The 27,923-nt window shown below is 39.7% G+C and overlaps 1 protein-coding gene across 1 annotated transcript; it reads left to right on the top strand.

The window, feature by feature from the left end:
• The first annotated feature begins 1,155 nt into the window (after nucleotides 1-1,155).
• Nucleotides 1,156-27,418, top strand: LOC129727915 (unconventional myosin ID). The gene is made up of 9 exons (XM_055686196.1): nucleotides 1,156-1,435; nucleotides 3,803-4,517; nucleotides 8,474-8,776; nucleotides 23,853-24,072; nucleotides 24,167-24,392; nucleotides 24,458-24,921; nucleotides 24,985-26,379; nucleotides 26,437-26,594; nucleotides 26,668-27,418. The coding sequence occupies exons 2-9, from the start codon at nucleotides 4,420-4,422 to the stop codon at nucleotides 26,840-26,842; spliced, it is 3,039 nt and encodes a 1,012-aa protein (XP_055542171.1). The 5' UTR covers nucleotides 1,156-1,435; nucleotides 3,803-4,419; the 3' UTR covers nucleotides 26,843-27,418.
• The last annotated feature ends 505 nt before the right edge of the window (nucleotides 27,419-27,923 follow it).

Genomic DNA, 27,923 nt, shown 5'->3' with positions numbered 1-27,923 from the left:
CTACATGCATACTCTGACTATTATTACGTGTTTGCGTCGCTTAGTGTTTGGCTACGGTCATGCAGAACGCAAATAACGGCGCGATGCGATTCGGCAAGACGAAATCTGTTGAAATGTATAGCTCTACTTCGCCTTAAAATGAGCTGTACATTTCACCACGGTAAGGCGAATCGCATCGCGCCGGCATTCGCGTTCTGCATAACCGTAGCCTTTGTTCCGTTCCCGTTTAATGATGTCGTATTAAATGTGCATATTACAATTCGGCAGCACTTCAACTTCTCATTTGCACAAAATTTAAAAATATCCAATGAACTTCATTCAAAATATCAGACAAAAAGAAATTACAATACTGCCAATGAACGGTCAACGTTTATTTACTAGAAAAAATGACTGACACGCAAACAGCCAGGTTATCTTTCTTACAAAAGTATTCTACTTCAACCTTGCGCTCGTGGCTTTGCATACAACCTTCTTGTGATTTTTGTCTTCCCCTTTCAATATTCAAGATTTTTGAAGGAGGGGGGGGGGGGGGGGGGTGGGTGACATAAAATGAAAATAAAATTTGTAACGGCCTAATTGCTATTTTTTTTCATTGAACCTTCAATTAACTTACCGTCTACCGCATGGTATTATTATGTCATGTTGCATTCCCAACGGCCAGGAACACAACAAACAACATACACATACCAGTCATTTCTGCCGGCCTCCATTGAACGCAAACTTATGCATACGTTAGTTTATGCTGAGTCTGCGACAAAGAACCAAAATCACATACACGGTTGCAATCTGTAGCTTGTACGCAAGTTTGTATGTGACAAACATTCAAAATGTTGCAAAGGAACGCTAGCGAACATAAATTTAGATTTGAGTTGATTGAATAATAATTTTATTAGAACATGTAGGTAACACTGTAGAAATCCGAAATGAATGCATTTTCAACAGTTCAACTGTCATAGTTGATATTAATCCAGGTATCAAAAATATTGCTATTTCAATGTAGTATTACCACCCCATTCACTGTTTATGTGCGCCTGCCTAAATGTAACGCAACAAAACACTTTCCTGTCGCATAGCTTTCATGAAGTTAACCTGGCGACACGGAGCGGTGGTCGTGTTGGTGGCATTTATTTTACAATTCGCGACTTCTTTTGCATCGCTTGATGCTACCTTAGCTATACAACCAAGCGGCCAGCTGTTAGTTTTCGTGGTGACTCCATCGCAAGAAAAGCGAATTTTGTCCATTGTCAGAACGCCAGACATACAGAAAGGATTGGTCAATGCAATTCACTTTGCAACAACTGTTTACGGGAGTAAATCTAATAAGTGCAATTTTTACTGTGGAATCGATTGTGTCTTTTCGGATAAGTTCGAGTGTTGTGTGAATTTTATTCCGTGCATTCTGTGTAGTATCTTTTATGGTGCTCCAAGGCAACCGGTGAGTCACAATTCGTGACGAGGACAAGCACTATAACGTATAGAAATTATTACGGTGTGCTTATGTCATCTGTGGTTTGAGCTAGAGCTTTTGCTTTTTTCCGATGAATCAAAAATCAATCAACTCAAATTGAGGCTTCGGGTCATTGAGGCCGTAATCGCGGTATGCTCTTTGGTCGGAGTGTGTAAATCCTCGGTGCGCGTACCTGACGATGTGTTGAAAATGTGAATACTTACCGTTGCTCGATGTAAAGTGATAATACACAACAATCGGGCGTCGTTCGCGGCACGAATCGGCGTGCTGGAATGTCTCTTTTGTTTCGCACTATACATACCAGCTATCCAACGGCTGAAAGTTTTTATTTTGTTTTCGTCCGGCGTATGAATCTCCATTGGCTGGACTGCGCTGTGCTGGGTGTGCGTTTTTGTGAAATTAATGCGAGTGGGTAGAACATTGTACTATACATAGGAGAAATTCATCCTAAGTTAATCAAAATAGGCTAGGGAACATATTTTAAGGAGCCACCTGTGTATTTAGACGGAAAACTCGAAATGTTAAAGGTGAAATACAAACATAAGCATATTAATTTGTTCACAATGTTTTTATCTAGTCAGCACTTGTTTTCAGATTATAAAACTTATTCAGCAAACTCCCTATTGCGGGACACTCTTTCAATCATCCCGAACCTGTTTTAACCTTATTCCCGCGGAGAGAAATCAGTTTTTACATAGAAAAATGACATTCAAACTCTTATTACTCCGCAATCGGTTGCATAATTGGCACAAACTATATTGCATGTTGAAGATCAATCTGTTCTTTAACTGCTTAGAATATTTTCATCGTTAGAAATTTCAAGTATAGTTGCTAAAAATGCTTAAAATATTATCAAAGTTTATATGTCAGGTTATGCCTTATGGCATCACCCGCGGGGAATGGGTTAAGCAGTTTGCATCTGTTTTGCAGGGGATTTTTTCAGCGCCCGAATCGCGCCTAAATAGCTGCAGTTTTGGTAGATTTTTTTCGTTTTATGTTTATTCAAAGATTTTTCTGTGTTGAACGGTATCTTATGTATTCGTAAGATAGCTGGTTAATCAAAGTTTTCGTTCTAGTAATTGAAATTATCGATATTGATTGAAATTTAGGAGTTTGGGCCCGTTTTCTTCGATTGGTTAAAAAAGGCGACACTGTCAGCCGTTCCTTAGCCTATATATTTGCCTTGAAAATTGCTTTGTTTGTTTTTCACACTTTCAAAAGTTTGGTTATTCTTCAATAACATTTTTCTGCGATCTTCAATGTTTTTAAAGACGCAAGTATATACTTTTCAAGGAAACAAGTTTGAATGTTTATTTTTTATCGCAAATACGATTGTAAAAACATTGAAAGATATGCTTCAAACCTTACTCTCCACTGAGTAAATATATGCAGCACGAAAAAGGAAATAGGTAAAAATTCGATGGTAAAATCTGTAGCTGTTTATTCTGCGGTGGTGCAGGTCCGGATTTGAGAGGGGGCCAAGGGGGCTTCGCTCGTCACCTTCCAGCGGTTGTGAAAGCGTAGCACAATTTTTCGTCGAATTTTTTTGAACAAAAAGGGCCACACGAAAAAATCTGCCCCGGGCTTCCCAACGCCCAAATCCAGCCCTGGGTGTATGAGAATATGAAATAAAAATTTCAATAGAAGCTTATTTAAATAAACTTGTGTTGGTCCATTATAATTATTATTATTGCATTTTTTTTAAAGTGCTTGACAACAATATCGCATGCTAGCCTGGAGTGCTAATAGCGATCTCGATCAACTTGAGCGAATTCGTTATCGATATTGTTTTTGACACATTTGGCAAGCTACTGTATACAACGATACACCACAGACAGACGTCCAAGCAAGAACAACATTGATCGAAAATTCTGTGTAAATTTTCAAGGAGAATTGCGTTATAAATCACTTGTACACTAGTGCCGCGTGGTGACCTTATCGCTACAATACATTTTTTTTCGCTGGTGTACGAGGCTGGTGTCACTGGTAGCGCTATCTGGTTACGAATTGCTACTACAAAAAACTCTACACAAGTTTGAAACTCAGCTTGGACGTCTGTCTGTGGATACACCATGCCCCAGTGCTGTGTCGAGAAAATTTCCAGCTCGAAAGGATCGTCGACCTGATCGGGAATCGAACCCGACATCACGACCCTGTGGGAGTGCTAGTCGACCGACATCGCTAATCACAGAACCACGGGGACAAAACGCTTGAACTCGAACTATTAAAATAATTAACCAACAGCTCAAACCAGATACCTGTATTCCGTTGCATTCCATGTTATAATGCAGTAAAATTATGAAATATCAAATTTCGTTTGTCACTGCATTCCAGGAGAGCGCCGAGCATGTTTCATCGCAGCAAACGTGAGTCTGTTACTTTCGAAGTTCGAAGTGATTCAGTTATTGTCCAGCCGTCCGTGATCACTGCCGCCGTGACGACCCGTGGTTTTCTTTGGCGTGGTACCACATACTACGGTACAAAGTGAGAAACAGAGAGATCGAGTTGAACTTTCGCGTTGTCACATTATATTCAACAAGTGTAGTAAACAGCGAATGCTGAATGAATTGGGCTTCAGCTGGCCAGTGAAATTGCGGAATTGAAAAACAAAATACGGTTTTAATTTTGCTTCCATACACCATTTCCCCGGTGATAGAGAGTGCATTTATGTGTGGGAATTAGCGGAACACAACCGAATTAGTGAATAAGAGGTCGAGTGCTGTGTGTTGTCTCTGTGTGGAGCAGAAGAGTGAATCATATAGTCTCCAGTCAATGGCAGACAGGCGCAGTGCAGTTTGTAGTGTAAATGTAAAGTAGCCATAACCTAAAAATAAAGAACAACCAGTTCAGGAGAAGAAAAAAAAATAACGTCATCGGTGACGGACATCGGCAGCGGCAGCGAGTGGCGCGCGAAGAAAAAAAAGAAGAAGTGAATAATAACAACGATCGCGATGGCACTGCATCAGAATAGCCATGAAGTTGGCGTACAAGATTTTGTACTGCTCGATGTGATCACCATGGATAATTTCATGGACAACCTGAGAAAAAGGTGAGTTGAATCCATTTAGTTGATTTAGGCTGATGCTGTGGAGAATTAAATTATTTCATAGTTGATTTTAAAACGCTAAACACATCGTATTTGATTGTTTTAGCCACAACAAAATGAATTGATACGTTAGTCATTTATTTAGTCACAATTATATTACGCACCACTACGCAAATCAGACACTTTGAAGATGAGCTCAATTGAACAAGTAATTCCCTTTCAGCGTTAGACCGCCTGACTGTATGACATCATGCATTTTCTCAGAACCTTGAATGACTTATTAGCAACAGCCCGGTTAAACTGCGCGTGTGCTCTTTAAGTCCTTATCGGGGCTTGCATATACCCATCCCATTCAAGCATTCTTCGATGACTACTCTATCGCGACAGTGAACACAATAAACGTACAGACCTAAAGTAAATATCGTGCGTTTCAATATAAACTTGACTTTTTGTACTCTCCTATCGCACTCGCTTTCAGAAGAGCCGTAACGCCCTCCAATGATAAAAACGGCAAGTCCATTTTTTTCGTTTTAAAGAACCGCAGTTACAAAAATCACAGGAGGGTTGTGTGCAAAGCCACGACCGCAAGGTTGAAGTAGAATACTTTTACACAGCTCTACTTACGGCTGTACATTAACCTACGGCCGGCGAATCGGTTCGCGCCGCTTTTCGCGTTTAGCCTGGCTTAATGCGCACGGCCAACACAATAGAAAGGTGTTTTCATATGAAAATTAGACATGGCTTTACTGGAGTAAGTGTTGGCAAATGCATCTACCGCTAATACCGCGCTATCGTAAGAAAGCGCGTCGTTTCATGTGGGGAATAATATCAACAACGAAAAATGACGCGCGTCTAAGAACACCCGAACTGTTTCGCCATGCCGCTTCCATTTACTTTCTTATAACATCGGCCTAATGGAAGTACCGGCTGCACCTACCGCTGAGGCTGTTACCATACTGCTACTGGCACCCAAAGCTATTAACTCTTCAAATTAAGTGTTTTATTTGTCCTCAAAAGAACAATTGTTCAATTCCATATCGGATATGATGCAATCGCATCTGTGTAATATTACCGACAGTAATATTCTTCTGAACAAAATGATCCAACTTTTCCATTAGAGAAAGTGCTGGCTGATGTACCGCAAAAATCTCGCCCGATCGCTTGCGTTGGCGTTCAACCTGACAGAGGCCTGAGACGTGGTGACCAACCACAGGGCACGTGATTTGTTTAATTTGAAGGCAGCCACAGGCGCAACCCGCTGCTATCTTTTGTTACTGCTGAGTGCTGATATCTGCTGCTACTGCTGTCAACGTTGTGGACGGTCCATCCAGCTCACCATCCGACTGATGAATGTAGCTAGTTTTCTCAAAAAAACTCTTTTATAGCCGAAGGGTGCTACGAAATAGGCCACGCCTTTCTTTTCAGTTGTACCATTTTCTAATGTTCTTTAGACGAATTATTCCACAATTCGCATTTGATTTTTGTATCCAGCGAATAAACACCTATGGTGCTCTCACACACGCAACGATTCAATCCCTAACCGTATTGCGGCTTATAACATCAAGCGATTTCGTTTGCTCGCTGTTGCGTGTTGCATCATGTTGCAACTTGGCAGGTGCGAGACGACAAAATTCTGTTCCTGCTGATTGATTGAATCGATTTTATATTAGCTCTGCATAGTCAAAAAAAGCAGTTTTGTGAATGCGTTCTAACAGGGTAGTTTGTTATTCAAAGTCGGTTATGCTGATCGCAGCCTTTGCGCTGTTCCTACAGTGGGGGGTTTACTATTAAATAAAGTAAAAATTAGACAACTACAACAGAATTTGATTGCATCCCGCACAGAATGTCTGCTTGTGTTGGAGCCAGAAAATATTAACCTTCAATTACTTGTTTATTTGCCTTGAAAAAGGCATTTTGCGGTTCAAAATCGGTTGCTGATCGCAACCTTTGAGCTGCCCTAACAGTGGAGGAATTAAGATGCACGGACAACATTCACTGTATGAATTAGACGGGCGCGACAGATTTAAATTGCTAGGATCCAACACAGAATGCTTGCTTGCGTTGTCAAAAATTATTAACTTTCAATGACTTGTTTATTTGCCTTGAAAAGGCATTTTGATGTTTAAAATTGGATTTCCTGATGGCAATCTTCATGCTGCCCCAACACGGGGGGAATAATGGCAGTCTGGCGACATACGCTGAGAAGAACCGCGTTGCTCCTGAGACGTGGTGACCAACCACAGGGCTAGTGCTGCTGCTAAGGCAGGACGACTGCTGTTGTCGCTGTCTAGAACTATTACGAGCGGCTTCGACTGAAACAGGCTCTTATGTAGGCCAAATAGCATGTTTTCAATTGCAAGGTATATGATTCTGTCGACCGTGCTTGGGAAGCAATCATATAACGACCAATCAGAGGTCGAATTTTTCGTTTCAATTATCTTCATTTGGGAAGAATCTCAGAAGATTTTCCAATCTATTGCTGCAAGAACGAAGGAAATCCATCTAATACTAACCGATTTATCAGCATTTGAAATTGGACATATTTTTCACTTTTTTCGGTTTTAGATTTTCATTTCACATCCCTATGTAGCCGAACTTCCTGAGAGAAGTATTCTACTTCAAAAAAAAAGCGTGATTTCAATGACTGTTCCTTCAAAATGGGTCAAAAGTGTTTGTCATACGCTGGCATATCGGCAGCACCTCAGGTGCCTGTGTTTACGAGTCAACTCAATTCATTGCCGTGTCGTCAAATAGACGAGTTCCGATAAGATACGGCACGGCTATCAAGTGCTAAGGCAACCAAAGGAATCCCAATTTCTGCAATAAGCACCTAACAGATCGCTCTCATGGCAACTTATCTCCAGCACAAATGTGCAAATTATGGTTCTGTGTTGTGTTTTGGAAATCAATATCTATTTTTAAGACTTTACTTTAAACATATAAAAGGAGAGCTGAACAGTATCCCATTTTTATACGTTGGCGATGGTGAATCATCGTCTTGCTATTATTTTTCTTAAGTGCAGGTTCACACGAAGTAGATAATAAGCGGAAGATAGGTATTTTTGATTTGAATGAAATTTTGCACTTTTTTCGATTAGATGACAAAAGACCTTCTTACTCTCAGCTTTTTACTATTTTGAAAATATTTGAAAACTAAGCTAAATTGGCAACAAATGGATTTTTTTTAAATTTTTACTATGTCAATATACTTATGGTTGTTGCTAAAGAATCACGAATAACAGCATATTTTCGTGAATAATTTGAATTAAATTTCAAATATTTCGAAAATGGTAATACTGGTCGGACTCGATTATCTGGAACATAAGAAAAATTCATTCCGGATAATCGAATCACAGAAAAAATATTCAAATTTGCTATTACGAACATAAAATAAATATTTCCTCTTTCTTATTGTACTTGTTTGATGCAGTGGCGTAACCATAAATTATTTCTGAGGCGAAAAGGGATAAAATCTTGCGAAACAAAAAAAAAATTGGACATTGATCATTTTCACTAAATTCGAACATGTCCCAAACATCTTGGAAGTGACATTATTGGTCACAAATATGCCAGAAGGGATAGGTAAAATTTCAGAATAAAAATTAAAAACGAACACCAAAAAAATAAAATTCCTGATAATCGAGTCTGAAATTCCGGATAATCTAGTCCGACCTGTATTCATAAAGATGATCACCACGAGATTTGCAGTTTAAAATTACCACTAGAATTATATTAGATTATCGGAATACATTTAGTTTTCAGAAAACGTTTGAATTTAAAAAACAATGATTAGATATCTTTTGTACAATATATCAGTTCCCTTCAACTCGTGGATTTTATCATAATCAACATGAATAGTGTTAATTTGAATACACAAAGTTTCGAAAAAAATTTATTTATTTACGCAAAAGATAGTGATTCTTCGTGTTCAACCTGTCCAACTGTTTCTCCCTTTCCAGATTTAAAGCCGGTAAAATCTACACATACATTGGGGAGGTATGTATTTCAATGAACCCATACCGGGAGATGAACATCTACGGTCCGGAGCAGGTCAGCCGTTACAAGGGTCGGGAGTTGTTCGAAAATTCACCGCACATTTTCGCTATCGCCGATGCCGCTTATCGGGTGCTGAAGCAGCGTAATCAAGACACCTGCATAATGATTTCCGGTGAGTCCGGAGCGGGCAAAACAGAGGCGTCCAAAATTATCATGAAGTACATCGCGGCCGTAACGAACCAGAACAAACAAAACGATATTGAGCGGTAAGTTAGGGGAAAGTGTTAAACTTCTCTCCACGGAGAGAAATCAGTTGTTACCTCAAAAATGACTTTTAAACTCTTATTACTCATCAACTACATTCACAATTGGCACATTGCATAACTATTAAAAATCGATTTTTTCTCTAACCGTATTCTATTCTTTCCTCGTTCAAAATTTCGAGTGTAGTTGCTAAATTGTGATCAAAATTCAGGTGTCAGTTGATGCAATCACCCGCGGGGAATGGGTTTATATCAATAGGGGGAGGGGGTAAAGATGAACACTCTAAGGTAAACTCTTACTATATACTCAGATGTTACATTTCTGATCGCACTAATTGGAACTTAAGATAATTTTTCATCATAATTATGTTTGATATACGTGATTTTCCTCTAACTTTTGTGTGTTTCAAAAACAAACAAAAATAAATTTATTTTTTACTATTTGCCTGGCTACTTTTAAAGGAGTATTTTGTAGGTATCTGTAGCGCGCAACCCTTGGGAACCCTTGGGAAACCCATGGGAAAAATCTGTTCCCATCATTCCTTACCGTATTGTCTATCTTGTCACAACTGACTGCAATTTTTCAACCGATCGTAGCTATTTATTGCAACGTCGGAAACTACGTGTTTATTTACCAGTTTTCTCGATGAAAATTAATAGTGCGTCTCAAAAATATTAACACACTACACTGGATTCTCTTTTTACGCGGTTGATGCGTGCGCGCAAAAAAAAAAGAATCGCGTAAAAAAAATCGCGTAATTTTGAACAAATCGCGTGAAAAAAGATCGTGTCGTTACAAAATCTTTCGCTAGGTGGTAAGTGTGTGTGTATGTGTGTATGTATGTGTATGTGTGTGTATGTTCGTGTGTGTGTTACATCTTGACTCATAAACAATATTTGCCATGTCACATATCGCGTAATTTCAAGAAAATCGCGTAAAAAATAAACACGTAAAAAAAGTCGCGTAAAAACAGAATTCAGTGTATCACAAAGGATTCGCATCACTACACTATCAGGATAAACAGCCTAGTTTGTAAAATATGACCATCTTACCGGTTGTGTCCGTCTATACCTGCTATCCCCCATATAACGTCGAAGCGTGCGAAGATTTATCTGGTGCTTGTTGCTACAAATGTTTTGCTGCTTATCGCTTGTTGCACACACTACCGGGTAACCGGGAGAGTACCTGGTGATCCCACCATGAAAGTTTAAAATTTGCGTGTCAGTGTGAAACCCTACAACAGTTGAAAAGTACTTACTAAGGCGCTTGAGGCGCTAGGGAGAAACTATGAATAATCTTAAACCGTGTGGGTGTTACCTGTGTTATAGCATGACATAAATACTGACTAATCGATGACTCACACTTCAGTTGATAGGGTTATCGAGCAAAGCCACGTTAAATGACCTATTGTCGAATATCGACTATTTTTTATTTTGAATGAAACTTCGCACACGTATCTTAGTCAGATATACGTGTGCGTGTTAGTGGAACGCAATTTTGGCCTCAGAAGTAGTTTTCTGCTTTTGAGGCTAAAATTTTGGAACCACATTTGATGAAAAAAAAAATCACAATCACTACATAAGGTTTTTTTTTATTTTTAACTCTAATATTTATTTAGGCCCAACCGCAAAGCATAACGGGGCCGAATATCTTTTGGAGTAGGGAAAAGCCAGCTTGAGTAGAGCCTGTATCCCGACTGCTCCTCCTCAAACAGGCATAAAAACCCTCTCATCTTTTCTCTTTTATAAATACAATTTAAAAATACATATCATTTAAACCTACGGCTAACAATAACAATAATAAATAAAGTTCTTCTCTGTATGAGTAAATATCAATTCTTAATACTATTCGTTAAGGTGTGATGGTTCCTTATATCTTTAGAAATCAAAACTTATATCTATGTTTGGTGGATCATGTCTCTCAGAAAGAAGCGATGATTCATGTGTCTCTAAAAAGATCAATAAAAGAAAAAAAAAGGAACAGAATTAGTGTGAAACTTTTTGATGGAGGTTGTGTTGGAAAAATAAGAAGAAGAAGCAAGGAGATAATCAAATTCGATACTTGATATCTCTTAAAAAGTCATAAATAGGTATTACAAGCGCTGGGTTGCGGCTAGCAAGCGCATCCCGTACTTGCATTGTAAATGTCACTTTCTGTTTTCGGAGAGAATCAATAAGCTTGGTCCTTGCTCTGTGGTACTTAGGGCATACGAAGACTATATGATCTATATCTTCGTACCCTCCACATTCGCACAGATTACTATCGACTAAGTTTATTCGATAAAGGTGTGCGTTTGCAACATAGTGATTGGACATTAGGCGCGAAATAACTCGAATGAAATCTCGAGTTAAATCTAACCCTTTGAACCAAGCTTTTGTAGACACTTTGGGCGAAATCGAGTGCATCCATCGCCCAAGATCGTCTTTATCCCATTTTTCCTGCCAGTTTGCCAGGGCCAGTTGTCGAGGCAGGTGAAAATACTCGGTATAGATGATCGGTCTATCAAATATATCTCCTTCTATGGCACCCCTTTTCGCTAATAAATCAGCTTCTTCATTGCCTGGGATTGAGCAATGAGAGGGGACCCACACAAAGCAGATAATGAAAGACCGATCAACCAGCACTTCTAATATCCGTCTAATTTCCGGAAGGAAATAGGACGGGTGCTTGACCGGTTTAATCGATCGGAGAGCTTCGATAGAACTGAGGCTGTCCGAGAAGATGAAATAATTGCCTGGTGTCTTGAGCTCGATAATTCGCAGCGAATTGTGTATGGCAGCTAATTCAGCTACATATATGGAGCAAGGTTGTGCCAGTTTGCGGGATATGTGATGATCTGTGTTAAAAACGCCATATCCGGATTGTCCATCCATCACAGATCCGTCCGTGAAAAAGGAGTTCTGTACTGGGAGGTGGCCGAATTTTGCCGAAAATATTGATGGCACAACTGTTGGTTTAAGGTGTTCGGGAATTCCATGGATTTCTTGTTTCATCGTCAAATCAAATACAACAGAAGAATTGTTGAGCGATGTTGAAATCTCACGGGATGGAGCAACAACCGAAGGGTTTTTCTCCATGGTCATGAACCGCTGGTATACTGACATACAGGGTTTCTGAACAACTTCCAAACACCTCTCATAGTTCTCGATTATCATTGGGTTTGCTATCTCCGATCTGATGAGGAAACGAAGAGCCAACTCGAATAGCCTCTCTTTGAGTGGTAGTACTTCCGCAATGACCTCTAGGGACATGGTATGTGTCGATTGCATGCAGCCTAGAGCGATACGCAAACAACGGTATTGTATCCTCTCTAGCTTCAGCATGTGTGAGGCTGCGACTCCTCTGAAGCATATGCTGCCGTATTCTATTACGGGGAGAATAGTGGTTTGGTAGAGTCGTATTAAATCCTCTGGATGCGCTCCCCATGATGTTCCTGTTACCATCCGAAGAAAATTAATTCTCGGTTGGCATCTTTGCTTCAGGTAATTGGCATGTTTTTCCCATGTGCACTTAGAGTCATACCATACTCCTAGATACTTGAAGCTAGGTGACTGAGTGATGGGTATTCCGGACAGAACTAGCTCGAAGCGAGGTGGTGGTCGCTTTTTTGAAAAGACTACCATCTCCGTTTTTTCAAGCGAGAATTCGATTCCAAGACAACTGGCCCAACCGGTCAGATTATCTAGCGTATTTTGCAGGCTGTTTTTCATGTCTACAGCCAGAGTCGCCGTGACTGATACAACGCAGTCGTCAGCTAACTGGCGCATTGTACAGCCGTCCGTCAAGCATGTGTCGATGTCACTGATGTAGAAGTTGTACAACAGCGGACTCAGACAAGAGCCTTGGGGGAGACCCATGTAGCTTGTTCGTGTTATTGTTGAAGAACCGTGGTTGAAAAGTAAATGCTTTTCAGACAGCAGGTTGATCAAAAAGTTTGTTAATATAGGCGAGAATCCTCTCTGATGCAGTTTCTCGGAAAGAATTTCGATTGAAACTGAATCAAATGCGCCTGTGATATCCAGGAAAACCGAGGTCATTTGTTGTTTGCTGCCAAGAGCCATTTCCGCTTCTGTGGCTAGCAATGCCAGGCAATCGTTAGGGCCCTTGCCCCTACGGAAGCCGAACTGGGTCTCTGAAAGTTGGTTAGTTGTTTCTGCCCAGTTGTCAAGTCTACGCAGGATAATTTTTTCAAGCAATTTGCGTATGCATGAGAGCATCGCAATCGGCCTGTACGAGCGGTGATCTGCGGCAGGTTTGTCTGGCTTTTTGATTGCGATAATCTTAACCTGTCTCCAAGCTTCCGGAATCATATTGTTCCTGATAAGCTTATTAAACAGTTTAAGAAATCGTAGCTTGGCCGAGTCCGGCAGGTTTTTCATCAAATTAAACTTGATCCTGTCCGGTCCTGGAGCCTTGTTCTTGCAAGACGCGAGGGCAATTGAAAACTCCAACATAGTAAATTCTGATTCTTCAATAGCTGTTGTATCGCTAAATTTTTGCTGTGATGGGACAGCGTCTGGGCATACCTTTTTCGCGAAATCATAGATCCAACGTTCAGAGTATTCATTAGCCTCATTACTGTCCGACCTATTGCGCATTTTTCGAGCCGTATTCCAGAGATAGCTCATAGAAGCATCTCTGGGTAACGAGCTTATGAAGTTTTGCCAGTATGATCTTTTTTTCAGTTTGTGTAGCTTAGACTGTTTTATTTCCAGCTCCCTAAACTGATCATAAAGCTCAATTGAACCACCATCCCTGAATGCTATGTATGATGCTTTTAGAGCTTTTTTTATCTCGGTGCATTCTTTGTCCCACCATTGCTTGTTGGGACGAATTTTCAACTTGTTCTCAGGGGCAGGTCTCTTCTGAGATTGCAACGCGCTATCTAGCACTAATGTTGCAAGGAAGTTGTATTCGTCGGATGAAGAAAGCTCATCCGTTGTTTCGAGACCCTGGGATATTGTGTTCGAGGATTTTTCCCAATCAATATTCCGGGTAAGATCATACTCTACTTCGACTGTGGTAGCAGAATGGAGCCTGCTCTTAATCGAAATACTGATTGGCAAATGGTCGCTACCGTGGGGATCTTGAATAATCTCCCATTTGCAGTCCAAAGCCATTGAGGAGAAACACATCGACAAGTCTAATGTGCTCTCTCGTATTGGAGGCCTTGCAATTCTCGTAGCTAACCCAGGTATGTTCAATAAGGTCATATCGAAGTCATCGAGAAAGCTTTCAATAAGAACAGCGCGGCTATCATCCCTGGGTGCGCCCCACGCCGTACCGTGAGAATTGAAATCTCCCAGGATGAGGCGTGGAGACGGAAGCAGTTCCGTTATTTGTGACAGCTGCAACCGGTTAATAACCGCTCTAGGCGGAATGTAGACTGATGCGACAGTGAGGCCCTCCCCAGCAATTGTTATATGACAAGCAACAATTTCTATTGCATCAATTGCTGGGATAGGAATTCGGAAGAATGGGTAGCATTTTTTGATACCAAGGAGCACTCCGCCATAAGAGTTTCCTCGGTCTAAACGGATGACATTGAAGTCTTGAACGGCAAGTGTCGTATCAGTTGACAACCATGTTTCAGATAGCGCGAAAATATCGCATTTGCTATCGTGAAGCAGGAGTTTAAATTTATCTAATTTGGGGATCAAGCTTCTACAGTTCCATTGTATGATCCTTGTTGTCGATTCGTCACTTCGGCTGTCTGATTTAGACATCGAAGGATACGAACGCGAGGAGGGGCCATTTGGTGCTTAATTGCTTACCCAACATGCAAATTGTTGGAAGCCAAGCCTAAATCATACTCTTGAGGGAATCAGATAGACCAAAAGTGGTAAATATCCATTCAACGATCATTTTGAATGAGATACGTCCATCAGTGGTCGGTATTTCAGATTCCGATGTCTGTTTTTTGGCGGAAGCAGAATGTTTTCCTGGTAGTTTGGGAAACTCTTTATCGAAATTGTTACCCTCAGGATTAAGCTTGAATCCTGGAGGTGACAGCTTAGCAATATTTTGCTTGGAAGGTGGACCACTTGGGGTATCTATATGTGTTTTCTTCTGCTCCTTTCTAGGAAGCTTGGGGGAAGATACGCTTGGTCGTTTACGCACGGCTCCACTTGACGGAAGAGGTTGATATACCTCTTCATCATCATTGGGATCGTCATGTTCCAAGCTGGAATATGGGTTTTCCTGTTGCTGTAAGGCAGTCTTCAGCATCTGTGCAAATGACTGCTTACAGCGTTGTTTTGTCGATTTTTTTAACGCTTCTGAGCGTTGTTTCTATTTTGGACACGCCTCGACTTCATGTGGATCACCACCACAAAGACAGCATTTTGTCTCTTGATCGCCGCAAGCGTGGTTAATCTCGGAGAATTCACCACACTTGGAGCATTTCGGTTTCTTGTTTCAGTAGGTCTTCGTGTGCCCTAACTGCAAACAATTCGTACACGTCATGACTTTTGGAAAGAAAAGTCTCACGGGTAGTCGAAGCTTGTGGAGCTCGACAAAATCCGGGAGTACTTTTCCCTCAAAAGTCACTCTAAACGAGTTATTTGGGGAATAATTGCCCGTATTATCCTTCGAATACATTCTCCTGCATTCGAGGATTTTTATTTCAGGAAGGGATGGATTTTTAAAACATCCAATACCTTTCACAACATCCTCTTCTGTGAGGTCAGCCTCGGTTATAACACCCTCTATTTCAACTACGCGTGCCGGTATATAAACGCGGTACTCGATATTGAAATTTGGATCCTGGACGACAGCATTTGCTTGTCGGGGATCCGAGAATGTTGCCTTGAGTCTATCCGCTTTGACCTTGTAGACCTCGGTCAAGCTCGAGTACTTTTCCTTTAGAGTTTTGCATATCTGTAAAACTCTAAGAGGCTTGTTTTTGGGTCGGAAATACACGACCCAACGTAGACCAGGTTGGTTAACCTGATACATTTTAACCCGAGTTGACTCATCTTTACTGGATGGGATAACCGGGGCAGTTTTACGGGGTCTTTTACGCTTTTTAACGACATCGAAAAAAGCGTTATTTTCATAATTCGGGATGTCAGAAAAATCCATCCCGGGCTCGTCACCTTCTGAGCAAGATGAGATGTCCGGTGGAATAGGCAATCCACCTACCGCCATAGCGGTTGTGAACTATATGCCGCTAATAATTAATATATGGAATATATTGAAATACTTATATATTTAAAGCTAAAGAGTATGACTATATATAAATAGGAGAGGAAATACGAAATCGAAATATATCTGTATGTATATACGGAAATAAAAAGTTTAAAAAAAAATATAAAGGTTGTGTCACTTATCTTTATATGTATGTGAATCAGCAGTACTGCTTGCGCTGTCTCTTCAACTGCAGAGCGGCGACGCCGTACGCTTTCCTCCCGTAAGGGTTCCACAGCACACGCGCCAACTAACCACTACCACAGCTCCGTACTCCTCTGCTGCGGGAATCGACCTACGCTGATGCTGGACCAGCACGACACCTTTCAGCACTCGCGCCAAAACAAGCACGACTCACCACCTTCACACGCGCACGCAGCAATCGCGCCGATTAGCACCACTACCACTGGCGCTGTTCGGCAGTCGGGGCTCCCCCACAAAAAACGACGCGTATTCGCACACCAAACAACACTACTGCACACGCGTACGCTAAAAAAGAGAGCGGGAAATTAGTTTCGGTGATCCGCAGAGCACTCTAGAAAAACGACTTTCCTGCTCGGCTGCCGAAAAGACTATGACTACATAAGGTTGTTTGATATATTACTTGTATTGAATACACTGAAGTCGCTTTTTTACGCGGGGGATACGTGCCGCGTAAAAAGAAACCGCGTAAAAACCGCGTAAATTCCGGAATCCGCGTAAAAAACGCGTACATTCAAGAACCCGCGTAAAAAAGCCGTGTTAAAAAACCGCGTGAAAAGCGACCTTAGTGTATTTTTAAAATTTTGTGCAAATGCGAAGTTGTAGTGTTCCGAATTTCAATTTACACATATAAATACAACCTCCTTGAACAGGAATAGCACAAACGCTTTGCGGCGCCAACAAGTTTGAACAGTCAGAGTGTGCATGTGCAATGCACATTGTGCATGCAGATTAAAATAATTAACTTTCGATTATAGCGCAAAACGAGAAAATATTAAATCTTCAGTTCATTTGTTTGGTTGTGCCCTAAATAGTTCGTTGTTCAATTTAAAATAGGATATTGAGCTGATTGCACCTCTGTGCTACCCCGACAGCGGGAGTTATGGTGAACTTGTGTATGACTGTTTTCACACTAAAAATAAAATTACAATTTTCTGCATTTGGGAGGATTCTTAGAACATTTTCCAATCGATTGCTTTAAGAACGAAGGAAATCCACTGAAAACTAACCGATTTATTAGCATTAGCATTTTTTAGATTTTCATTTTACATCCCTATGTAATCGAACTTCCTGAGAGACGTAGTTCTACTTCAAAACTTTTATACGCATATGACTTAACGTCAAGCTACTCAGAGTTATTTAACTTTTATATTTCTTGACCTCTGATTGGTCATTATATGATTGCTTTTCCAAGCATGGTCGACAGAATTATAGACCCAGTGATTCGAAATGTACTATTTGGCCTATATAAGAGCCTGTTGCAGTCGAAACCTGTCATACCAGTTCTAGATAGCGACCTGTTGTAGTCGCTCAGCAGCAGTGTCAGCAGCATCAGCAGCAGTGTAGCTGATAGCAATGGCAGCGGATAACAGTGGCAGCGGATAGCGGCCGCAGCTGTGGCAAGGTAAAGCATCAGCAGCTGTGGCAACGGATATCGGCATCAGCAGCAGTTGCAGCGGGTATCAGCATCGATAGTGGTAGGACCAGCTAATGCATCGGCACTTCCTTTCATAAAATGCTGCCTTTGTGCGGTAGCGGGCAGCATCAGTCATACGCAAATTCATCATAATTCCCGCTGTCGGGGCATCTTTGCCGGTTGAGGATTTTGGCATTCCTCCGGTTAAGCTCTGCTTTATTCTGGTATAAAAGTTGAAAACAATTCTCCACGAACATCTGCCTAATCATGTTACGATGCCATTTCTGAATGCGAAACCACTATTTTCCCGCATCTCTTCCGGTTAAGGGTTTCGGCCTTTCTCCGATGAAACTCAGCCTTGTACACAAGCATTCCGGATTCTGGCAATCAAAACTACTGCTGGCTGTCTGATATTCAGTGTAAAAACAGCCTTCAACTTTGTTATCAGAGTGTCTGATTACGGTTTGGTAATATTATGTGAATCAACTGTTTTCAGAATTTCACAATATTTTACTTTCTCCCTTCCAATGAAACAGATAATTCGATACCTTCGTCATATGCAAGTTCACCATAACTCCCGCTGTTAGGGTAGCACAGGTGCAATCAGTACCATATTTTAAATTGAACAACAAACTGTCCTATTTAGGACAACTAAACAAATGAATTGAAAATTTATTATTTTCTCGTTTTGCGCAATAACCAAAAGATAATTATCTTAATCTGCATGCACATACACACTCTGGCTGTTGAAACTTGTTTGCGCTACAAAGTGTTTGTTCTATTCCTGTTCAGTGAGGTCGTATTTATATGTGTATTGAGATTCGACAGCTCTTTAACTTCTCATTTGCATAAAAAAAATTCGAAATATTTGATACAAGTAACGAATCAAACAACTTCATGTAGTTCTACGTCAACCTTGCGATTATGGCTTTGCACACAACCCATGTGATATTTTCTTCAAATGTGGTTCTCTATTGGCTCTTGAAATAATATGACGTTTATCTCGGAATAGTAGGGATGGACGATACTCAAAAAAGTATCGATACTTCGGTGTCGCGATACTTCAATTAACTTCGATACCAGGTATCGGAGTATCGGTGTTTGAAGAAGTATCGATTATCAATGCTTCGGTAGTATCGGTATCATATCATAGTGCGGAATGGTGTTTCTCAAAAAATGACTTTGCCGTGTTTACAATTGCGGTAAAACTAATGAACCGATTTCCTCATCTTTTTTTTAAATGTTCGTCATTAAATTCCCCGGTCGGTCGTTGTAGATCGTTTTTTGATATATGAAGTGTTTTGGCGAAATGTTTTTCGGGAAAAATGTTCCCGTTTACACTGAAAATTAAATACTAATGAAAATTATCGTTCAGATAGCCGGTACACTTCTAAACTAATGAAATAATATGAGTTTTTTTTTTTATTTGAGTTGATTAGCTCTATCGTAAACACCGCAAACTTTCCCGAAAAACGCGTTTCTGTGAAACAGCCACTATTCTACAAATAAAAGGTATTCATTATGAACAAACGTGTTTTTTGTGGTTGATTAACTGAACTATCCGAAAATTACCATTTTAATGCAATAAATAAAAAAGGTGCCACGAGCTTAAAACAAATTCCAAACTGTCCTCTTTTTTCTCGAGCAAAAAGTTATACATATAACCCCTTAAGCTGTTGTAAGTATACTGAATATTGCGTAATTTCAATACATATGACAAATTACTTATGAAAATTTGTCAATTTATGTCATATGAAGTCAAATATTTCCATAAAATGTTTGTTATGTAGGTGAAAAGAACAAAAAGAATTCCTGTTGCGGTGTAAGAACTCGGAGAATTTTTTTTTAAATTTTGTTGATAACTATTTAACATTCTTCACATTTAGTTCTTTGTGTGAAAGAGCTCTCGTAGTACATGGGATGTCTATATTACTACTAAACATGCATTTTTGTCTAATAGGTTGTTTTAGGCATATGTATTTTATTTTTTTATTTGATAAGAAATGTCAAACGAAATACCTACAACAGGTAGACAAAATGATCGAGACAGATAAAATTTGGTCGATTTTCAAATAGCCAGAACTTCACGGAAAATGAACCAATTTTGATGAAACTGGTTTCAGTTTTACTGGAAAACTATCCTGGTTTCCTGCCATTATTGAGAACTTGACGTGACCAATGGACACCGGAAATGTTCCGGATTTTAGGAATGTGTATCAAAATGTGCATTTTTGCAACGCGTAGAACTTTTTCTGACATCTTGTTTCTTTTAGGTTTACCTGTTTCCAATAAACTAGAATTCATTTGTATCCAAAGGTTGAAAATCTGTACGTTCTGAGACACGGAGATAAAGTAAAACATATAACTTTTACAAATTTAAAAATGTAAATTAACTCAAGAGAAAATATTAACCCTTCAATCATCAGGTTTTTATTTCATCTTGAAAAGGACAATTTGTTGTTCAATTCAATATCGGATAAGATACCGATCACATCTTGGCGTAATCACTGACATTGCGAATAAAGTATTTCTTGTGATAAAATAAACAGTGAAAAGCTGATTTAACACTCAAAACTAGACGGCTCATGTGTTGTCAAAATGAGTCAACTTTTCACTTAATGCATTTACTAGTGCCCGCTATCGCACAGAGACTGCATTTCACTAAAATGCCTCACTGCATCAGCTGCTATCGATGCTGATACCCGCTGCAACTGCTACGCTATCTGCAGCCATGCCACAGTTGTGGCCGCTATACGCTGCCATTGGTATCCGCTGTCCCTGCATCAGCTGGTCCAGCTGCTATCGATGCTGAGATCCGCTGCAACTAGTGCGCTATCCATTGCTATGCCACAGCAGTGGCCGCTATCCGCTATCGCTGGTATCCACTGCAATCATATAACGACCAATCAGAGGTCAAATTTTTCGTTTCGACAAGGCTTGACTATTTACAATAGTACAATAGTTTGAATAATAAAATTACAATTTCTTTCATTTGGGAAGAATCTTAAAAGATTTTCCAATCTATTGCTGCAAGAACGAAAGAAATCCACCTAATACTAACCAATTTATTAGCTTTTGAAATTGGATATATTTTTCACTTTTTTGGGTTTTAGATTTTCATTTCACATCCCTTCCTGAACTTCCAGAGAGAAGTGTTCTACTTCAAAAAAGGGCATTCCAAAAGCTCAAACCGGAAAAAAAGAAAGATTAGAGCTATTCAACCATTCCTATGAATTTTAGTGCCCCAAGCCATTACCAAAACGCGTCAACTTACGTGAGAGTTCGCATAGTAATTGCTCGCCGGGTTCGTTGCTTCAACCTTATGTTTACGAGAAAACTCATTCAAGTCTCCGAAAAAAAGTTAGTGGCTACGAACACCAAAGTTCACAGGAATGGTCAAAGAGCTATGATCTTTCATTTTTCCCAGTTTGAGCTTTTGGAGTGCAACTATGTTGACCAGTGATAATAGTTTTGTCTTAATAAGAAATACACACCATAAAAATGTGGAAGGGAAAACATTTCTTCCTTGAAATATTCAACCTTTTTATTTTTTATTCTCTTTAAATTCAAACAACTATCAGTGTATAGTTAGCATTGTGTAGTTTTTATAGATAAAATTCCAGATTTTTGAAAATCGGGTTTTTTGAGATATTAAACTTTTGAAAATAATTTTGTGTTTGATTTTTTTAATTTCAAAGTTTATAAAAACAACCTTCCTCTTGACTCTGTTTATAAGGGTGACAATCGGGCCCGAATTTCAATAGGGGCAAAGGGGATAAATGTCCCGGGCCTTTCGACCCGAGGGCCCCCTAGTTCTAAGCCTGACGTAAAGACAGAGTAGAGACGCTTATTTTTCAAAATTTCCTTACCTCTAAATTTTTCAGTAAAAGAGGGCCAAAGGGCCCCCCGAAAATATCTGCTTCGGGCCCCCCCAGCACCTAAATCCGGCCCTGGTGCCAGAGAAATGTTTGAAAAAAAATCGACCTTCGAATTTCATTTCGCGGTAGAGCTCAAACATTTCGTCTCCTCGAAAAAAGCTCTCATGCAAAATTCCAGGTTCATAGGAAGTGGTGTTCCAAGCGGTTAAAGTTTATCTTTTTTGACTAACTAATGCCAAAATGCACATGAAGTGTTAAAAAATCGAATTTTATTTTTACCAAAAATCCCAGAAATGCAGAAAACGTCGTGATCTGATGTAATTAAAAAAAAATAAAAAAAAAAACATTAATTTCAGGGAAAATTCTTGAGCAGAGAGTCTCCCAGCTCAAAAAATTATTTATGAATTTCTCTCCAATTTTTCACAAACTTTTATTCATTAAAGGTGCACTAGTTTTGGTAATCATACTTTTTGATGTTACATCCATGATTTTTTTTTTCATTCTACAGCAATTTATAAATTTCTGAATATATAAAAATGATTGGCTATACTGGCTGAAATAAAAATCTAGCATTTGGGAAACTGTAGAACCAGTCTAGAGTGTCACTTTTCAATCCTTCAAAATTTCAAAATTTTATTTATCCGGAAACATGAAATCAGAAAAATGAAATCAATCAAGAAAAGAATCATAACATTTGGTTTTGCAATAATGCCCACCTCTTACGTGACATCGAAATGAAAAATTACGTCCGTTGTTTTTTTTTTTTCGTCATATCTCCGAGCTAAGTTAGATAGCTATTTTTGAGTGCGATTATGTTGAATTGGCCAGCCTGAAATCAATTTTATTGACACGATAAGATGAATATTCTGTAGCGTTTCGAGATACGACGATATGCTGATATTCTTGTTTCCAGTAACAATGGTTTTTTGATTACAACACGATTGTACACCATTTATCGGATGTTAAATTTTCGATTGATTATAACACGCAGTCTATTACTCAACCTTTTTTTTTTGCATTAAACACAAAGTCACTGTTCAGATGATTTGAAACCTATCGCTCGCATTAAATAACCTTTGTTGATACAGAAATCTTTAACGCGGATTTGTTGATTTAAAGATTTTTTAAAATTATGTGCACTTCCGAAACTAACGTTCAACATTCAATTTCGTTTCTGCACCTTAATCCAAACGCACATGAGTATTTATACCCTTGAATAGTTAAATTGCAGTATTTTTTCAAGTTTATTCTATACCGCAGCTGAATTGTTTACCATGAAACAATATTTTCTGCCAAATTTTACCAAATTACCAAATGGAAATATTATCTTCTGTTTTGTCAGTGAGAAAATACTTTCCGCAGAGGGGTATTATCCGATAAAAGGTGTTCAGTTGAATGACAAACCCCGAAATTGAACTTTGGGAAATGGATTTCTGTGCAATGTTACATATAACCACGGTAGTAGGCACGGTTAATCATACATTTAGTTAGTGCCGCTAGTCACTAATCCGCGAACCGAAAAAAATACACGACCAGTCGACAAACATCGGATCAACGGAATTATTGATAATCGCTAACTTATTATTGAGCAGATTGTTACGAGACCAATTTCATAACTAAGCAATGTGAACGCAAATCATTACCTTTTCATTCAGTTTGCAATACAAAATTCAAAGTTGAATTGATCCTATACCTAAATTAAACTTCTTGTTCATAACTTCTTTTATGTAGCATGATTGTCGAATAAATACAAGGGCTAATTCTGGAAATTATGTACACTAAAACCCGATGTTCGTGACAACTTTTCCATTCAAAGTCTTAGATTTTTAAGGATTCCGTATTTTGTAGTTTCACATGAAAAGAACCTTCCTTGAAAATTTGAAGTTGAGAATTAAAAAAAATGATTTGAGAGACCTAATGTGTTAAAGACCAGTCGAATAATAAAGCTCCTTATCAAATATTTTCAAAATTCAAATTTCAGTGTGTCCTTTGATTGCTAAAATGTCAATCACTTGTAGACTATATGTTCTTGTGAGTGATGAAAAATCCAATAAAATGATTGAAAGTGCTCCCAACGGTAGGAGATCAGACTTCCAATTGTTTCGAGGAAAAAACAATATTTTCAGATAGTAGGTATCATGCTAATTGAATAGTGCTCGAATGAAAACAACATTCCAAAAGCCGCAGTTAAGATTTGCTTGATTTGGAGCGCGATTTTTGTGAACATTTTTTATGATGGTTCTTCAAAAATTTAGCAAATTGAAGAGCGCCAGAGTCATATTTATAAAGTTTTCAAACCAATCAACTTACTCGACAATTATTATTATTCAATTGAGAAATGTTCAATCTGTCAGCTAGTTTTTTTAGATTTTTTTTTTTCATTTTTCCACACAGGGTTAAAAATGTTCTTATTCAAAGCAACGCCATCCTGGAGTGTTTCGGCAATGCAAAAACGAATCGTAACGACAACAGTAGCCGCTTCGGTAAATATATGGACATTGAGTTTGACTACAAAGGTGACCCGGTGGGTGGCGTGATAACAAACTATCTGCTAGAAAAATCTCGAGTTATCCAGCAGCAAAGTGGCGAACGGAATTTTCACTGCTTCTATCAGGTATGGCTTTCTTGTTGCAAACTGTCAACTTATGTATAACTATTATAATTAAAGGCTATAACAAGAACGGATTTAAATATCTTTTCTATTGCAGCTGTTACGCGGTGCTTCCGATGCGGAACTAAGACAGTATCAGCTGCAGCGGGATCCTTCTCAGTATCATTACACAAACCAAGGCAGCGTTGAAGTACTTTCCGAAAAATCGGACTACAGAATGACATCCGCTGGACTGAAGGCGCTTGGATTCTCTAATGACGAACTTTTCATGGTTTGGCGAACCGTAGCGTCAGTGCTCCACCTTGGAAATATTAGTTTCAAATGTTAGTATATTTAATATTTTTCTATCGAAGTCAAACAACTGTAACCTTACCGTTTTTTTTTTCAGCACAAGACGACCAGATTCAGATAGCGAATCGTAAGCAGCTCTCCGCGGTGGCTCAGATGTTGCACGTAACAGAGGAGGAGATGATCCGTTCCCTGACGGAGCGAGTGATTGCGGCAAGGGGTGAAATTATGACCAAGACTCATGACATCGTGCAGGCAGAATACGGGCGGGATGCACTAGCTAAGGCGGTCTACGACCGGCTGTTCACGTGGATAATCGATCGCATCAACAAAGCCATTTTGGTGCCCGGTTCGAGCACGCAGAAGCGTTATAATCGGGTTATTGGAGTGTTGGACATTTATGGGTTTGAAATATTCGACCAGAATAGTTTCGAACAATTTTGCATCAACTACTGCAATGAGAAATTGCAGCAATTATTCATCGAACTGGTGTTGAAACAGGAGCAGGAGGAATACCGAAGGGAAGGTATTGAATGGACAAATGTGGAGTATTTCAACAATCAGGTAAGTGACCATTGGTGCGTTGGTGCTTAATTTTCTCATTAGCCGTGCTCATTTTCTCTTTAGATAATTTGCGAGCTGGTAGAACAGCAGCACAAAGGTGTCATTTCAATCATGGACGAAGCTTGCCTGAACGTAGGTAAAATTACTGACGAAATGCTGCTAGATGCAATGGATAAAAAGTTGTCGCATCATCCGCACTACAGCAGTCGTCAGCTAAAGCCGATGGACAAGGAACTTAAACATCGACAGGACTTCAGAATCACACACTATGCCGGGGATGTTATCTATTGCATCAACGGTTTCATAGACAAGAATCGGGACACACTATTCCAGGATTTCAAGCGACTTCTTTACCACTCCAACGATCGGCTGATCAGTTCCATGTGGCCAGAGGGTGCTCAAGATATTTCCAAAACTACAAAGCGGCCATTGACTGCTGGTACATTGTTCCAGCGGTCGATGTCGGATCTAGTGGCTACGCTACTGAAGAAGGAACCATTCTATGTGCGCTGCATCAAACCGAATGACATCAAGAGTGCTTCCGTATTCGACGATGTTAGGGTAGACCATCAGGTGCGCTATCTGGGTCTGCTCGAAAACGTTCGAGTTCGCCGGGCCGGTTTCGTCCATCGTCAACGCTACGACAAATTCTTGCTACGATATAAAATGATATCCCAGTACACATGGCCCAACTTCCGCGCCGGGTCTGATCGAGACGGTGTCAAGGTACTGCTAAACGAAAAGAATTTCAGCCATGATGTGAAATATGGAAAAACAAAAATCTTCATCCGTTCACCTCAAACTTTGTTTTCCCTGGAAAAACAACGTAACGAAATGATTCCACACATTGTAACGCTTCTTCAAAAACAAGTTCGTGGTTGGATATGCCGACAGCAGTACAAGAAGATGAAGGCTGCCATCGTTATTATGCGTCACTATCGAAAGTACAAACTGAAGAGTTATGTGCAAGACCTAGCAATACGTTTCCGAAACGCTCGTCAGTTGCGAGACTACGGTAAGGGAATCCAGTGGCCACAACCGCCACTAGTGGGCCGAGAAGCAGAAAAGCAACTTCGAATGTTGTTTTCCCGATGGCGTGCCAGTATGATCCTGCGAAAGTATCCTCGGGAAGAGTGGCCACAATTGCGTCTGCAAATTATCGCTGCCAGTGCATTCCGAAAGCGGCGCAAATTTTGGGGACACGATCGGCGCTGGTTGGGTAATTATTTGTCGATAACGGGGGAGAATTCGAACTATTCCTCGTACAATGCCAGTATTAATAACATTAAGAATGCTGACAACTTCCGGGCAGTACTGTTTTCGGCTTTCGTGAAAAAGTTCAATAAGTGTAACAAGTCAGCCGACCGGGCGATCATCGTCACAGATGGGGCTATTTACAAGCTGGACGGAGCAAATAACAAGTTCCGAAACATGAAGCGAACAGTTTCTATCAGAGAGGTAGATCATTCGTACTCTGGTTTTTATTTATAAATTCCAATTTTATTTTTTCATTAGATTACATCAATTAGTGTAAGCCCTGGCAGGGACCAACTGGTAGTTTTCCACTCTCACCACAACAACGATCTAGTGGTGGTACTCCAGGGAGAGCACCAACCTGTTAAAGAAGATCGCGTTGGTGAAATTGTTGCCCACGTCTGCAAGCGTTATTACGAGTAAGTTTTTATTTGATAGAATTTTTACTTTTCATTTTCACTCAAACCACTTCGTTCTTCTTCTTGCCAATAGTTTATGTAATCAGGACCTGCCGGTAAACGTGGCTCCCACCATTCAGCTATGCCTCGGTAAAAAAGTGCGGACCCTCAGTGTCGAAGCAGTGGCTGGAGTCGAGATGCCTGCCTTCGAACATTCTCGCGCTGTAATTGTTCTAAAGGTTCCGTCGGCGTACGGTAGTGCTATTTAAAAGGAGTGTTCGGTCCTACGTTTGCTTACACTTCGTGCACCAGAAAACGTACTTAATTAGTTCTATGGATACAATCCACTTGATTTTACCAGAAGTGCTTAAAAAATTTAATAGGTTAGTTAACCATTAAATGCAATTTGTCGGTGCGTTTTATTTTTACGTTGCCTCGGCTAGGTTAGAATTTAGTATTGGTAAGATGTAACTTATCAAAATCAAACAAATTAGAACCGTATTGAGTGCCATTGTATTATAATTCAATGAAAAAAAAAAAAATGGAACACAAAACATCGGTAATGTTTCACGTGTGATAAATTTTAGACGAGAATGCATTGTCGGAGTACGAAACCAGTTGTTAGTCATTGGTTTTATTTTTTTTAATATTTTGTGTATTAATTATTATTCATCGATTTTATAAACACGAAATAATCAGGTTATGAATGCATTTCTACCGTATAATATATTTTTGTGAATAAAGATTGTGCCTTTTACGATCATGTGGCATGCATTGTCAAACTGTTTTAATAACTCTCTAAATTTTAGATAATAAAAATTAAAAATTAGAAATTTTTTTTCTTATCGTACAAAATGGTAATTTTATTTTCACAGATAGAGTTTTTTGTTCATAGGTCATAGGAAATGAAATACATTGGAAGATAAAATTTCATGAAAAAAAAAATTTCTTGGGACTTTTACACAAGACGAGGCGAGCGGCAAGTTACTCGTCTGACCAATTTTGGTATTGCAGATGGCGAGTCGCCCGGATTTTGGACGAGTAACTCGCCGCGAGACAGCTCGTCTCGTTGATGAATCAGCTCTCATCAGCCAAGTTTCACTCGCGTCATAGGGCTCTTAGTCGTTGAAATCAGCTTTCGGGTCTCAAGCCAAGTGCCACTTTTTTGACCGATATTTTTAATGCAAAAATGCATGGGGACTTTTCCCGCGAAGACGAAATTTTTAAGCCCTGCCGCTACAAAAAATTTGAAGGTCAATGTTTTCCCATATATTCCATTGGTACTCTAATAACGGAAACACAGAACCTTAAAATCAAAAGAAACATTGAAGATCATAGTCTCTGGGGTTG

The sequence above is a fragment of the Wyeomyia smithii genome, chromosome 3 (genome assembly GCF_029784165.1).
Source record: "Wyeomyia smithii strain HCP4-BCI-WySm-NY-G18 chromosome 3, ASM2978416v1, whole genome shotgun sequence".
NCBI lineage: Eukaryota > Metazoa > Arthropoda > Insecta > Diptera > Culicidae > Wyeomyia > Wyeomyia smithii.
Note: the sequence above shows the minus strand (reverse complement) of the source record. Positions and strands in the feature narration are given on the sequence as shown.